Source organism: Phyllobates terribilis, unplaced genomic scaffold (genome assembly GCF_046119375.1).
Source record: "Phyllobates terribilis strain yellow unplaced genomic scaffold, ASM4611937v1 Scaffold_11__3_contigs__length_659146591, whole genome shotgun sequence".
NCBI lineage: Eukaryota > Metazoa > Chordata > Amphibia > Anura > Dendrobatidae > Phyllobates > Phyllobates terribilis.
Genome location: NW_027362771.1, coordinates 391,237,467 through 391,252,062, shown reverse-complemented (window position 1 = coordinate 391,252,062; position 14,596 = coordinate 391,237,467). Strand labels below are relative to the sequence as shown.

At 39.7% G+C, this 14,596-nt stretch overlaps 1 protein-coding gene across 1 annotated transcript; it reads right to left on the bottom strand.

The window, feature by feature from the left end:
* Positions 1 to 4,776: 4,776 nt before the first annotated feature.
* LOC141165194 (protein kinase C delta type-like) lies at positions 4,777 to 13,681 on the bottom strand. The gene is made up of 3 exons (XM_073650827.1): positions 13,551 to 13,681; positions 11,171 to 11,440; positions 4,777 to 5,584 (listed from the first exon to the last, which is right to left on the bottom strand). Exons 1-3 carry the CDS (start codon positions 13,608 to 13,610, stop codon positions 5,462 to 5,464), a joined length of 453 nt encoding a protein of 150 aa, XP_073506928.1. The 5' UTR covers positions 13,611 to 13,681; the 3' UTR covers positions 4,777 to 5,461.
* Between the last annotated feature and the right edge of the window lie 915 nt (positions 13,682 to 14,596).

Sequence of the window (14,596 nt, the reverse complement as noted above, 5' to 3'; positions counted from 1 at the left end):
AGCCTGTAGTGTGTTTTTCCACTTTAATATTGGGGGTGACTCCAAATCCAGGCCTCCATTGGTTAATAAATTTGATTTCCATTGATGATTTTTGTGTGATTTTGTTGTCAGCACATTCAACTTTGAACAGAACAAAGTATTCAATGAAAATATTTCATTCATTCAGATCTAGGATGTGTTATTTGAGTGTTCCCTTTATTTTGTTGAGCAGTGTATATCCATATGAACTAACAGTCCTTCTGAAGACTAATCCAGCTGCATATAATCAGTGCTAGGCAGGCAGGCAGTGTATGTGGCAGACTGCAGTGTATGATACAGCACAAGAGGATGTGTCCTGTCTGCTGCTGCTGTATTAATTACAGATATTTGTAGAGATAGCCACAGATATCAAGGGCCAGGGAATTTTTTTTTTTTCTTTATCCTGGTTATTTGCTTAAAAAGCAATCCAGAGTACACATTTTTTCTGCTCCATTTGCTTGTTAGCTCTGCAGAATAAAGCCAGATCTGTTCCAAATTTCAGCGATAAAATTCCAGAAATTTGAACTGAACGTGGAAAATATTGGCCCCCTTTTCCATTCTGTTGCAGTGTGTCGGTCAAGCTATTCAAACTAGGTGTCTGTAAAGAATAGTATTAGTAAATTACAGGCCTGCTATTTAACACCGTAGTGCTCTGTCAGACATATCACCTATAAGACTGTTCCAAAATCAGACATTTCTTCCATTTCCATTCTGTTGCAGTGTGTCAGTCAACCTATTCACACTAGGTGTCTATGAAGAATAGTATTAGTAAATTATAGGCCTGCTATTTAAAACTGTGGTTCTCTGTCAGACATATCACCAATAAGACTGTTCCAAAATCAGCCATTTCTTCCATTTCCATTCTGTTGCAGTGTGTCGGTCAAGCTATTCACACTAGGTCTCTGTGTAGAATAATATTGTTAAATTACAGGCCTGCTATTTAAAACAGTGGTTCTCTGTCAGACCGTTCAAATCCAGCCATTTGTAGTGAACGTGGAAAATATTGTCCTCCACTTATAGATTGTAGCAGTGTGTCAGTGTACATCATTTTACAGCTCCATTTGCTTTTTTGCAGAATACAGCCAGATTTTTTTTAGTTTTATTCATATTTCTGTATTGTGGAAGGAGAGGAACTTTTTTTCAATGATCAGACCCACATTATCCATATGACTGCCATAATAATACAGAAATTTTGTGGAGCGTGCAAAATATTCCACTCCTTTTCAAGTCAGCCACCTGTGTTTTGTTGAAGCAATTGACACTTGGTCGCTGACAAATACCATACTATTAGGAGACTGCCTGAAACCGTGGCCATCAGACATTATCCCATATGCCTGTCCTTATAATCCAGCAATTATTGTGTTTTCTTTTTTACTTTTCTGTTTTCATTGGTTGTAAGCTATAATCATCAACATTAACAAAAATAAACACTTGAAATAGATCACTCTGTTTGTAATGACTCTATATAATATATGGGTTTCACTTTTTGTATTGAAGAACTGAAATAAATTAACTTTTTAATGATATTTTAATTTAGTGAGATGCACCTGTATTTTGCCTTATATACAAGTCATTACCCTGGAAAGGATGTTTTTTTAATATATTTCCCAGGAAAATCCATTTTGGTTTTGGTTTTGCATGTTTTATTGCGAATCCATAAAAGTGGCGTAATACCTCTGACAACATTGTTGAGAGCAGTGACCTGGGAGTCAGAAATGATTCCAGGGGTCTTACCCATACTGTTTCCATGCCATTTGAGCACTGTTCACATCGATTTGAGCAATTTTTAGTCCCTCTGCAGACCGCCGGGGGGCTGCCAGAAAAATCCTTGCGTTTCCCATAGACTTACATTGGGCTTGTTGCTCGGACCGAGCACTCGAGCATTCCAATGTGCTCGACTCGAACAACGAGTACCCTAGCATGTTAGTGCTCGCTCATCACTTCTCATGGTAAGTACAACAGTCTCATCAGATTTAAGAGACATAATTGATAAGTTTTGCAGTGCATAATGTGAAAGCTACTAACAGATCCACTGCTAAGGTGTATTCCCATCTCAGACATTTGCATCCACAGAATATGCCATGAATGTTTGACAAATGCCGTTCTCACATTTGTACTCCACATCTTTCTTCAGAAATGGGTGTTCCCTATCCTGCTTTTGTTTTTTTCTGTAATTCTCATGGAAATCAATGAAGAGGACAACGAATGTGCACGGCAATCTCTCTATTCATTGGAAATTGGAGTGCATCTATCAGACAGTGATGACATATCATGTGGATAGGCAATAACTATTTATGGTGAAAATACCCTTTTATTAGATTGTTTAATGTTTAAAGGGGTTTTCTATGAGTTGAAAAAATCTTGACCTGTAACGTTTTTGTGTTGGAAGTTATTTCAATGCATTTTTTCTTGGTTTGATGTTATTTTCTGATACCATTATCCTGGGCACATGCCACTCATTTGCTTTCAGGTTTGGGGTCATGTTGCCAGTTCAGCTTACTGCAATTATAACTTTAAATTGTGGCTTCCCGTTCCCACCATCTTTCTCCTGCCACTATACCTCCTTGTGCTGTAAGGCCAATGACACCTCCTTTTTCCATCTCTATCTAGTGAATACATCTCTTGCTGCACTAATATATTCTATTCCCATTACATCCCCTTGCACCAGGTCCACCTTTCCATATGTGATGGGCTGGAGGCTACTGAAATGGTGCACGGTGTGGAGTTACTGTGGGGTAAGTACAGTGACTATGGAATATGACCGTCCTCCATGATCTGTGACATGCAGGGACTTTAGTGGAGGAGACTACACTTGGGTTACAGAGCAGGGTGCGTGAGCACGTGCGGTCATTGGCGCGGCCAGGACGGTGACCGATCCCCGGGAGCTGAAGACGCTACCACGACACTTTAAGGCTATGCACGACTGTGATCCCAAGACACTGCAGATACGTGGTATAGAAGTGGTGCGTCTCGGTTCTCGAGGTGGTAACATCAAACAGCGTCTTGCCCAAAGGGAGGCGAGATGGATAGTGAATCTGGACACCGTTAGCCCACGTGGACTAAATGAGGTTCTAAGTTTTGCTGCGTTTCTATAACTTAAAAAGATTGTAGGCTCTACTCTCCTGCTCTCTCTGTTATGTAATCCCATGTGATTTATTTTATCATGTTTTTACCTTATAGTCCTTTATGGCTTGTTTTTATTTTTTTTTATTTTTTCCACTCTTATTTTAGTGATGATGTGCTGTATACCTCTATGTTGAACCTTTCTGTTTGTTTCGACATCTCATCCTCAGCCCCTGTGATGGAAATTCTCTGCTTAGAATGTGTTAATATTTATGTGATATGGAGCAGTGTGATTTAAAAGTGGAATTGTGAAATGTGGTATTATTGTGAGAGGTACATAAATTGTCATTATATGCTGCGCTATTTATGACTTGTTAAAAAAAGTTTGGATGTTGACCTCAATGTTTAAAAATGCCAATCCCACTCTTTTCTGCCTACCTCATTACCATCACGTTGACTAACGCTGTGCGCATGCACGCCGTCGGTTTCCCTCGTGCGCGCGCCCCGTTGTCTGCTGTCTCCTGCTCTGTGCGTGGTGCGCATGCGCAGGGGGCTTGACGGCTTGGTCGCGCGCGCATGACAGGATACCTACAGCGCATGCGCCGCCGTGCGGAAATCACTGTAGCTTGGCTGGTCATGTGGTGCGTCACATGACCACAGAATCTACATATTTAAGGTCCTTGCACATGGTGCTACTTTAGCCTCTTGAGAAAGTCACATCGTGTCAGGCGAAACGCGCGTTGAGGTGGTTCTTCCATGGGTTAAATGCATTCAGCACTTTAGCATTGTGTCCCATCCTTTGGTAAGGCTTCTTTTATAATTATTGGACTGTGGGTGTTATATGTGATTATGGACGGTTCTCAGTCCTGTGTATAATCAATGACTGCTCGTTCTCAGACCATTCTCTTTCATTTGGAATTCACCTTACCTTAGGAGTCCCCACCACCCAAATTTATATAATATGGTGTGGGTGGGGGCTCATAAGCCGTTCTGTGCTGCTATCCCTTGACCCCGTGTATCCCTATTTTTAAATGCTGTGATTTGATTATGTAGTCTTTGATGTAATTAATAAAGATTGTTTTTCTAACTAAATTACTCCATGTTTTCTCCGTGTTTTAAACTTGGGTTACAAAGCAGTAGCTGATGATGTTCTCCCTATCCCATGTACAACATGTGATTGATGATGTGGTGCATATTGGGGCAGTGACATTAGTCTTGGAAAGCCATATGACAGATGGCCATATCATCACTATGACATTGATGGGAAAGAATCGGCAGCGAGATCACGTGATCCAAATCCCCGCAAAAAAAAACGGATTAACTCTTCATTCCTTGTCTTTTGTAACATTCACCACAGCAGTCCAAAATCAAAATAATAGTCTCAGGAGAGAGAACAGAATATAAAGAAGACACAGACACAATGAATAGAGTTTATGCATTTTTATTATTATGTATTATCAAATTTAGTTTAATTTAATCATCCAGTGCCATTAATAGAATTTACTGCATAAAAAGTATGTGAACCAGAGGAAGGCAAAACAACCCCATGAGTGGGGAAAAATTCCTTCCTGACCCCAAGTACTGGCAATCGGCTAATCCCTGGTTCACTGCAGTGTCGGCTCTGGATGGGGCCCTGTCACACATTTTATACATATAGCATACTTATATTTCTATCTTATCTTCATATCTAGACTATTTAAAGCTTACTGTATGTCTAAGTAAGGGGGCACCTACACTGGTCGATTATCAGGAATGGGCATTCTTAAGAACAGTTATTCTTACTTACCTATGCTTGTTCTATTTTAATTGAATGTTAATATACTTTGTTTTTAACTATACTTATATTTTTTTATTGAATTTTAAAGATACTTCTCCTTTCTTACCTATTGTTATCTTTTTTACCTATACTTCGCTATACTTATTCTTTCATACATATACTTATAATTTTTTTACCTCTAGTTATCCTTTTTTACCTACACTTATCTATACTTATCCTTTTTTACCTATATTTACCTATACCTATACTGTCTAATCTAAACTTATACTTTATTACCTATACTTATTGATTTTACCTATATTTATCCTTTCCTACCTATACTTATTTTTTTTACTTATATTTTTTTCCAATATTTATCCTCTCGTACCTACACTTACCATTACTTATCTATTCGTATGCTTTCTTACTCATATTTACCTATACTTATACTTTCTTATCAATACTTATCCTTTCCTACCTACTTTTACCTATGCTTTTCACTTATAGTTATCCATGTGGAGGTCCCTGATGGTGGACATCCGATCTTCTGGTCTTCAATCTTCTGGAAGCTCAGGTATACAGCTTGCTCTGATATTATTGAGCTGGTGTCTTGTTGAGAGTTTTCTAGTTGACAAATGAAAACCCTCTGAACGTGGCCTGGCCCTCTGGTGTCATTGATAGCGCAGCCTCTGCCGCTTGGATCTTGTCAAGCTTATGAGCACGGAAACTGGGTTTAGGCTTAGTTGGCTATCGAAAAAGATGCAGGAAAAAGTCATGGTAAATTTGGTGACTAATCAAAACTGACTTGAAGTATTTAAAAAAAATTGCTTAATATTAAAGGAACATTTTCAAATGTAAATATAATATCTTAGAGATAAAACTAGCACAACAAGCATTGAAGCTCAGGTTTAGTCACTTCAATGAGCTGCAGTGCCACTAATCATCTCTATGGCCAATCATACTTCTGTCTCATCATGCATTGGATGCAGAATTATTTACAAGTAACATGCAATAGCTCAAGTATGAATAGAACTAAAACTTTTCAAATAAGTACAATCTGTATAGAAACAGCAGTAATATTAATAAAATATTAGTCTCACTAAACCTTCAAATATTTCTCATAGCCAATCATGAGAATTCTATTAAATTCATTTTTATTAATAATTAATCAGTCAGCAGAAGGAAGCATGGCGTGCTCTAAAATTTCCTATTTTGCTATCAAAGCAACCTGGGCTTCCATAACACCTCAGCAGTGCCACTTTGATGCAGTAATTGATGCAAAAGGAGCCCCGACCAAGTATTGAGTGCATTTACTGAACATACATTTCAGTAGGCCAACTTTTCGGATTTTAAAAACCGTTTTCAAGCTGCTGTTATAAAGTATTTTAATTTACTGAGATAATGACTTCTGTGTTTTCATTGGCTGTACGCCATAATCATCAACATTAACAGAAATAAACACTTGAAATAAATCACCCTGTTTGTAATGACTGTATAATATATGAGTTTCACTTTTTGTATTGAAGAACTGAAATGAAATAAATTACATTTTTGATGATATTCTAAATTTGTGAGAAGCACCTGTATCACTTCAACTCTGAACATTTTGACCTGTTAACAGACTCTTTCCGAATTCTCCAACAGTTCTGTTTTTTTACAAAATTGATTCATATTTTTTTATTTATTTTTCTTCTGGTCAAAATCAGCAGTGGAGATTACAAAAATGAGAATTATTATTAAAAAATGTAAAATAATCTTCTGCCTGAAAAATTATCAAAATGTTGTGAACTGGTACGTATGAAGAGCTCATTTATATTTTTTTTTAGCCAAGGGTCATCTTCTCTAGCTCCAGCCACAGATGCCTATGCAATGCTTTACCATATTAAATGGCTTGCACCTGACAGAATATATAACTAGCTAACTGCATATAGCCTGCAAAGTAATCTGAAATAAGTACAATACGACAGACTAGACATTCACCGGCAATAAATTAAATTGTACAACCAGCCTGATTGTCTATAATATTAATGTAAAGATTAACGCCATCCAAATTATTTTCCAACCCTGACATTAACCCCTTAAGCCCCGCGGGTGGTTTGCACGTTAATGACCGGGCCAATTTTTACAATTCTGACCACTGTCACTTTATGAGGTAATTACTCTGGAACGCTTCAACGGATCCCCCTGATTTTGAGATTTTTTTTCGTGACATATTGTACTTCATGATTGTGGAAAAATTTCTTCGATATCACTTGCGTTTATTTGTGAAAAAAACAGAAATTTGGCGAAAATTTTGAAAATTTTGCAATTTTCAAACTTTGAATTTTTAAGCCCTGAAATCAGAGCGATATGTCACACAAAAGAGTTAATAAATAACATTTCCCACATGTCTACTTTACATCAGCACAATTTTGGAACCAAAATTTTTTTTTGTTAGGGAGCTATAAGGGTTAAAAGTTGACCAGCGATTTCTCATTTTTCCAACAAAATTTACAAAACCATTTCTTTAGGGACCACATCACATTTGAAGTCACTTGGAGAGGTCTTTTTGACAGAAAATACCCAAAAGTGACACCATTCTAAAAACTGCACCCCTCAAGGTGCTCAAAACCACATTCAAGAACTTTATTAACCCTTCAGGTGCTTCACAGGAATTTTTTGAATGTGGAAGAAAAAAATGAACATTTAACTTTTTTCACAAAAATGTTACTTTAGACCCAATTTTTTTTATTTTCACAGGGGTAACAAGAAAAAATGGACCCCAAAATTTGTTGTGCAATTTCCCCTGGGCACGCAGATACCCAATATTTAGGGAAAAAACACTGTTTGGGCGCACGGCAGGGCTCGGAAGGGAAAGAGCGACATTTGACTTTTTGATTGTAAAATTTGCTTGAATAATTAGCAGACGCCATGTCGTTTTTGGAGAGCCCCTGTGTGCCCAAACATTGGAGCTCCCCCACAAGTGACCCCATTTTGGAAACTAGACCCCCCAAGGCACCTTTCTAGATGCATAGTGAGCACTTGGAACCCCCAGGTGCTTCACAAATTGATTCGTAAAAATGAAAAAGTGAAAAAAAAAACACTTTTTCATTTTTATGAATCAATTTGTGAAACACCTGGGGTTCCAAGTGCTCACTATGCATCTAGATAGGTGCCTTGGGGGGTCTAGTTTCCAAAATGGGGTCACTTGTGGGGGAGCTCCAATGTTTGGGCACACAGGGACTCTCTAAATGCAACATGGTATCCGCTAACAAATTGAATGGAAAATCGGCTCAAATTGTTAGCGGACACCACATTGCGTTTGGAGAGCCCCTCTGTGCCCAAACTTTGGAGCTCCCCCAGAAGTGACCCCATTTTGGAAACTAGACCCCCCAAGGCACCTTTCTAGATGCATAGTGAGCACTTGGAACCCCCAGGTGCTTCACAAATTGATTCGTAAAAATGAAAAAGTGAAAAAAAAACACTTTTTCATTTTTATGAATCAATTTGTGAAACACCTGGGGTTCCAAGTGCTCACTATGCATCTAGATAGGTGCCTTGGGGGGTCTAGTTTCCAAAATGGGGTCACTTGTGGGGGAGCTCCAATGTTTGGGCACACAGGGACTCTCCAAATGCAACATGATATCCGCTAACAAATTGAGCCGACAATTTGTTAGCGGATATCATGTTGCATTTGGAGAGTCCCTGTGTGCCCAAACATTGGAGCTCCCCCACAAGTGACCCCATTTTGGAAACTAGACCCCCCAAGGCACCTATCTAGATTCATAGTGAGCACTTGGAACCCCAGGTGCTTCACAAATTGATTCATAAAAATTAAAAAGTGTTTTTTTTTTCACTTTTTCATTTTTACGAATCAATTTGTGAAGCACCTGGGGGTTCCAAGTGCTCACTATGCATCTAGATAGGTGCCTTGGGGGGTCTAGTTTCCAAAATGGGGTCACTAGTGGGGGAGCTCCAATGTTTGGGTACACAGGGGCTCTCCAAACGCAACATGGCGTCCGCTAACAATTTGAGCCGATTTTCCATTCAATTTGTTAGCAGACACCATGTCGCGTTTGGAGAGCCCGTGATGTGCCTAAACAGTGGAGCTCCCCCACAAGTGTCCCCATTTTGGAAACTATACCCCTCAAGGATTTTATTAAGGTGTATAGTGAACATTTTGAACCCAGAGGTACGGCACAGAATTTGTTTACATTAGGTCATCATATTGAATAAGTTGTCATTATTCTTGAGCGCAAGTGCTCGCTACTTGAGTTTGCATCGGGTACTCAGGTATGCACCATGTACAGCGTGTGCTCGAGTGACATGCTCGAGTCCCTGCTCCGCATGTTTCACGGTTATTAGACACCCAAAAAAAAACCTGCGGGGATCGCTCGTGCATGGCAGGCAATCCCCGTAAAGTTTTTTGGCCGCGAAGCATATGGGGCAGAGACTCGAGCATGTCACTCAAATACCCACGATACTCAATGCATACCAGAGCACCCGATGCAAACTCAAGTAGCGAGCACTTGCTCTCAACACTAGTCGCCATATCGTCATCTTTTTTTCTTACTTTTGAAAAAAATCCCAACCCCAGCCCTAACCCTAGCACAACCCTAGCCCTAGCACAACCCTAGCCCTAGCACAACCCTAGCCCCAGCACAACCCTAGCCCCAGCACAACCCTAGCCCCAGCACAACCCTAGCCCCAGCACAACCCTAGCCCCAGCACAACCCTAGCCCCAGCACAACCCTAGCCCCAAACCCAGCCCTAACCCTAGCCCAATCCTAACCCAAGAGTTTATTTTTGACGCCGTTCCTTGTGCGGTATAAGTGATTAGACGACTTTATTCTTCGGGTCGGTGTGATTACAGCAATGCCAGAATCATATGGGGTTTTTATGACTGACAGCTGTCACACACTAAAAGATGCATTTTTTGTAAAATCTAGTCTTTGCATCGCCATATTTTGAGAGCTATAATTTTTCCAGATTTTGGCAGACAGTCATGTGACGGCTCGTTTTTTGCGGGATGACTTGACGTTGTTATTGGTGCCATTTTCAGGCACGTGACATTTTTTGATCGCTTTCTATTCCGATTTTTGGGAGGCAGAATAAACAAAAACCAACAATTCAGGAATTTTTTTATTTTTTTTTTTATTCTGTTCCGCGTGTGGTAAAATTGATGAGGTAGCTTTATTCTTCGGGTCAGTACGTTTACAGCGGTACCACATTTGTATCATTTTTCTATGTTTTGGCGCTTATACACAATAAAAGCTATTTTATAGAAAAAAATATTTTTTAGCATAGCTTTATTCTGAGAGCTATAACTTTTTTATTTTTCGGCTGATGGAGCTGTATGGCAGCTTGTTTTTTGCGGGACGAGATGACGTTTTCAGCGGTATCATTTTTATTTATATGCGTCTTTTTTATCGCGTGTTATTCCACTTTTTGTTTGGCGGTATGGTGATAAAGCATTGTTTTTTGCTTTGTTTTTTTTTTTTTTTTTTACCGTGTTCACTGAAGGGGTTAACTAGTGGGACAGTTTTATAGGTCAGGTTGTTCCGGACGCGGCGATACCAAATATGTGTACTTTTATTGTTTTTTTTGTTTTTTTTTTTTATAATAATATTTATTGATGGGTACATTATATTTTTATTTTTGGTGTATTATTATTATTTTTTTTTTATAATATTTTTGCACATTTTTTTTTTTTTTTCCACTTTCACACAGTTTATACACTTTATTACTTTGTCCCACTCTGGGACTTTCACTTTTTTTTTTCTGATCGCCTGCATGGCACAGGAATGAAGCACCATCCCTATGCCATGAAGGCTGTCAGAAGTGCACAGTGTGAAGATTGCTTGGAGATGCACTGCGCATGCCCAAGCAATCTTCCTGCTCTCTGGTGACCCGGATGTTGTCATGACGACATCGGGTCGTCATGGCAACACCCGGGAAGCCTTTGCAGACTGCGCTGGAAGCCGGAAGAGGAGGTGAGTATCGCCGATCACCTCCCCTTGCCCCCGCAATGCCGCGATCGACTTCGATCGCAGCATCGCAGGGGTTAATGTGCTGGGAGCGGTGCAGGACCGCTCCCTGCACATAGTACCGGGTGTCAGCTGTGACAATCAGCTGACACCCGGCGGCGATCGCGCCCGCACAGCCTGTGTGCGTGCGCGATCGCCATGACGTACTAATACGGGTCTGGCTCTTAAGTCCCAGGGCACAGACGCGTATTAGTATGTCAGATGTTATTAAGGGGTTAAACATAAAGTATCACAGAGCCAAAAGCATAGAAGATTGTGGGAAACTATCTTATTCAGATCCATGTGACAATTCAGTACATTTACTTACTACAGGGATGTATGGTGGGGCCATCCTAAGGGCTTCCACTGAGACCCAATCAATTCGCTGGAAGAAGTGGTGTTCCCGGATGTTACTATTGACTCCTAATCTCTGGACAGGATCTTCCTGGAGGAGCTGTTCAATGATGTCTTTGGCGCCGGAGGAAAAATATTCAAAGACTGAGGGATGGTAGCCACACCCGCTGGTAAGCATTTTGTTTAAGATGACACCAAACGAGTACCAGTCTACTCCGGCGTTATACTCCTTCATGTCCAGGATCTGCCATAGAGAAGCATTATTAGTAGTGCTACCTCTTGTATGTCACCGTACTTATATGTCACTCATATTGTTATGTGATTATATAGTAAATGACAGTAAGTCTTACTACATAATCGGGAGATAAAAGGGATCTTTCATAAATACGCTCCATAAATTTAAATTAATATAGGATATTAAAAATCAGAACGAATGTAATATATATGATTGTGACGGCGCAAACAACGCTCAGCTCAGTGTGTTACCGGCTCAAACTTTAACCTCTTCACCCCCGGGCGAGTTTAATTTTTTTTTGTTTTCATTTTTTCCTCTCCTTCTTCCAAGAGCCATAACTTTTTTTACTTTTCCATCTACATAACCGTATGAGGGCTTACTTTTTGCACGACAAGTTGTACTTTTGAATGACACCATTCATTTTATCATATGATGCACTGGGTAAAACAATTCCAAGCGCTTTGAAATTGCAAAAAAAAGTGCAATTTCACTATTTTTTTTATTTTCCAAGTTCATTATACGGTAAAACTGACCTGGCAATATGATTATCCAGGTCGGTACAATTACGCAGATACCAAACATGTATAGTTTTTTTTATTATTTAAGTGGTGAAATTTTTTTGAGAAACTTGTAAAAAGAAACCCCTTTGCTTCTATCGCCATTTTCTGAGACCTGTAACACTTTCAATTTTCAGCATATTGTGCTGTAATGGATTATTTTTTGCGTTCTGAGTGACTTTTTTATTGATAGCATTTTGGGTAGATACAATGTTTTGATCACCTCTTATTGCATTTTATTACAATATTGCTGCAGCCAAAACAATGTAATTCTGGCATTTTGATTTTTTTCCTCAGTACGCCATTTACTGATTAGATTAATTTATTTTATATTTTGATTGATTGGACTTTTATGAACACAGCGATACCAAAATATGTGTATTTTTTTTAATTGTTTTATTTTTAATGGGGAAAATGGGGGTGATTTGAACTAGTGTTTTTTTATTTTCCTCATATTTTTAAAAACATTTTTTTAACTTTTTACTGTATTTATTAGTCTTTTCAGGGGAATTGAATCTGTGACTGTCTGATGACTGATGCACTGCTATGTATAGCTAAAATCATAATCTCCTATGAATGGCAGCTAAACGCTGGCTTTCACAGGAGTACTGTCATGACAAGCACGGAGATCTTCAGCAGACCCCCGACTGTCATGGTAACCCATCAGCGCCCTGTGATCATGTCACAGGCACGCCGATGAGCATGTGGAAAAATGCACCCCCCTGCCGGCACATGTTAAATTCCCCTGTCAGAAATTGACAGCAAGATTTAACAGGGTAATGGCCGCAGGGGAAGCAGTGTTACACCCACAGCTGTTAAAGGCCCATGATGGCTCGGCGTGCGAGCTGACATCCAAGGCAGGGACACGACATATGACCGACATGTACGTCATAATTCATGAAGGGGTTAAGCAGCTTTCTGTGACATTATGGCTGTAGTGAGGTGGCGGCTGGCCTTGTCTAATATACTCAGAGAAGCTTAGTCCGATGTACTTGATACTTTTTATCTAATAGATGTAATAAATGGAGGAATAGGAGACTCTGCTCCTCCTATTTGGTGATTGTGGGGTACATAGCAGTGAAGAACCCAGAGTTCACACATTTTTCACCTTTTCTGGGGATTGGTGATATATTGAAAATCCTTTAAAGGTGTTTTTCAGGACTTTTATATTGATAACCAGAGCAGGTCATCAATATAAGATTGGTGGGGGCCAACGCCCGGCAGTCCCACTGATTAGCTGTTATCTCCTCTGCCAGTGGTTGGATATAACCAATAAACAGACATCACAGATCCATTCACTGGTTAGTGGCGGCTGCTGATACTACAGATTTGCCTCTGTTGAAATAAACACTGGCAGATCTGCAGATCTCGGCACAGACCACTAAACAGTACAATGTTCAATGTTCTGCTCTGTTTACATCAGGTTGCAGCCAGAGTTAAGAGCAGCTAATCAGTGTGATCGGACCCTCAATAGTTTTATATTGATTAACTGGTATAAATAAAGCTCATCAATGTGAAGTGCCCCCGAAAAAAACTTTTAAATAAAAAAATTCTATTCTCACCTCAGGAGCAATGTAACCCATGGTCCCAGCGAAACTGGTGGCTGTCCGGTCTCCGTGCATGTTCTCAAGTGCAAGACCGAAATCCGTGATCTTAATGTGGCCCCTATCAGTCACCAGGATGTTCTGGGGCTTCAGGTCTCTGTAAGAAAAATAAAAGTAACCTAAGTATAAAGTAAGTGTTCTTCCTATATCACGACACGTGAATAAACATTTCCCCATACTGCTGTACTTTCCTCTGAGATAACTCCTTTTCTATATGCCCTGTACCACTGTAGGGATCACTGTGTTACATGTGACGGCCGCTCAGCTGCAGCTTCCTGACAGTGATGCAAGAGAGGACTGATGGAGAAATTCTTTTTTCCATCTTCTCCTCACCCGAAAAAATTGGATCACACTATGATAACACTCTGATCAAATTCTATTCCTGGTTTAATCAAAGTGTGATTTGCATAATCATCTGGATTCTCTTAGATGAGAGAATATACGCTGGTGTGACCCAGCCTCACACTGACTACATTACCTGTGGATGATGCCCTTAGAATGGAGGAACTGGATCCCACACACTAGTTCGGCGGCATAGAATCTGACAAAGAGAAAATGAATAAGTATCAGATCCCATAGAGAGTAAACTTGGGAATTCATATTAGTCAATAGGAGCATTATTCTATATTATTCCATCATAGGACCATTTTCTATCATTACACTAAGCATTTTCATTTCAGTTACTTTACCCAACAATCAGAATGAATCTGAGCTCCTGAAGAGACTGTTATAAAGTATTTCCACATTCAGAAGTAGAGAGACTCTCAGGACCGACATGTCAGGAGTGGAAGTAACACTGCGACTTTCAGTATCTAACTGCTCTTTTATATACAACGTAGCTTAGAGTTTTTTTTAAAGGGGTTATCTGGTCTCAGAAGAAAAGTCTGCAGTCACTCTATGTGACTGCCAAATCATGACGCTGTAAAAAGCGCATACTGTCACTATTGTAGTCTCGGGAATACATGTATTATAATTACATACTTGCGAATATTTGCCGACTATTC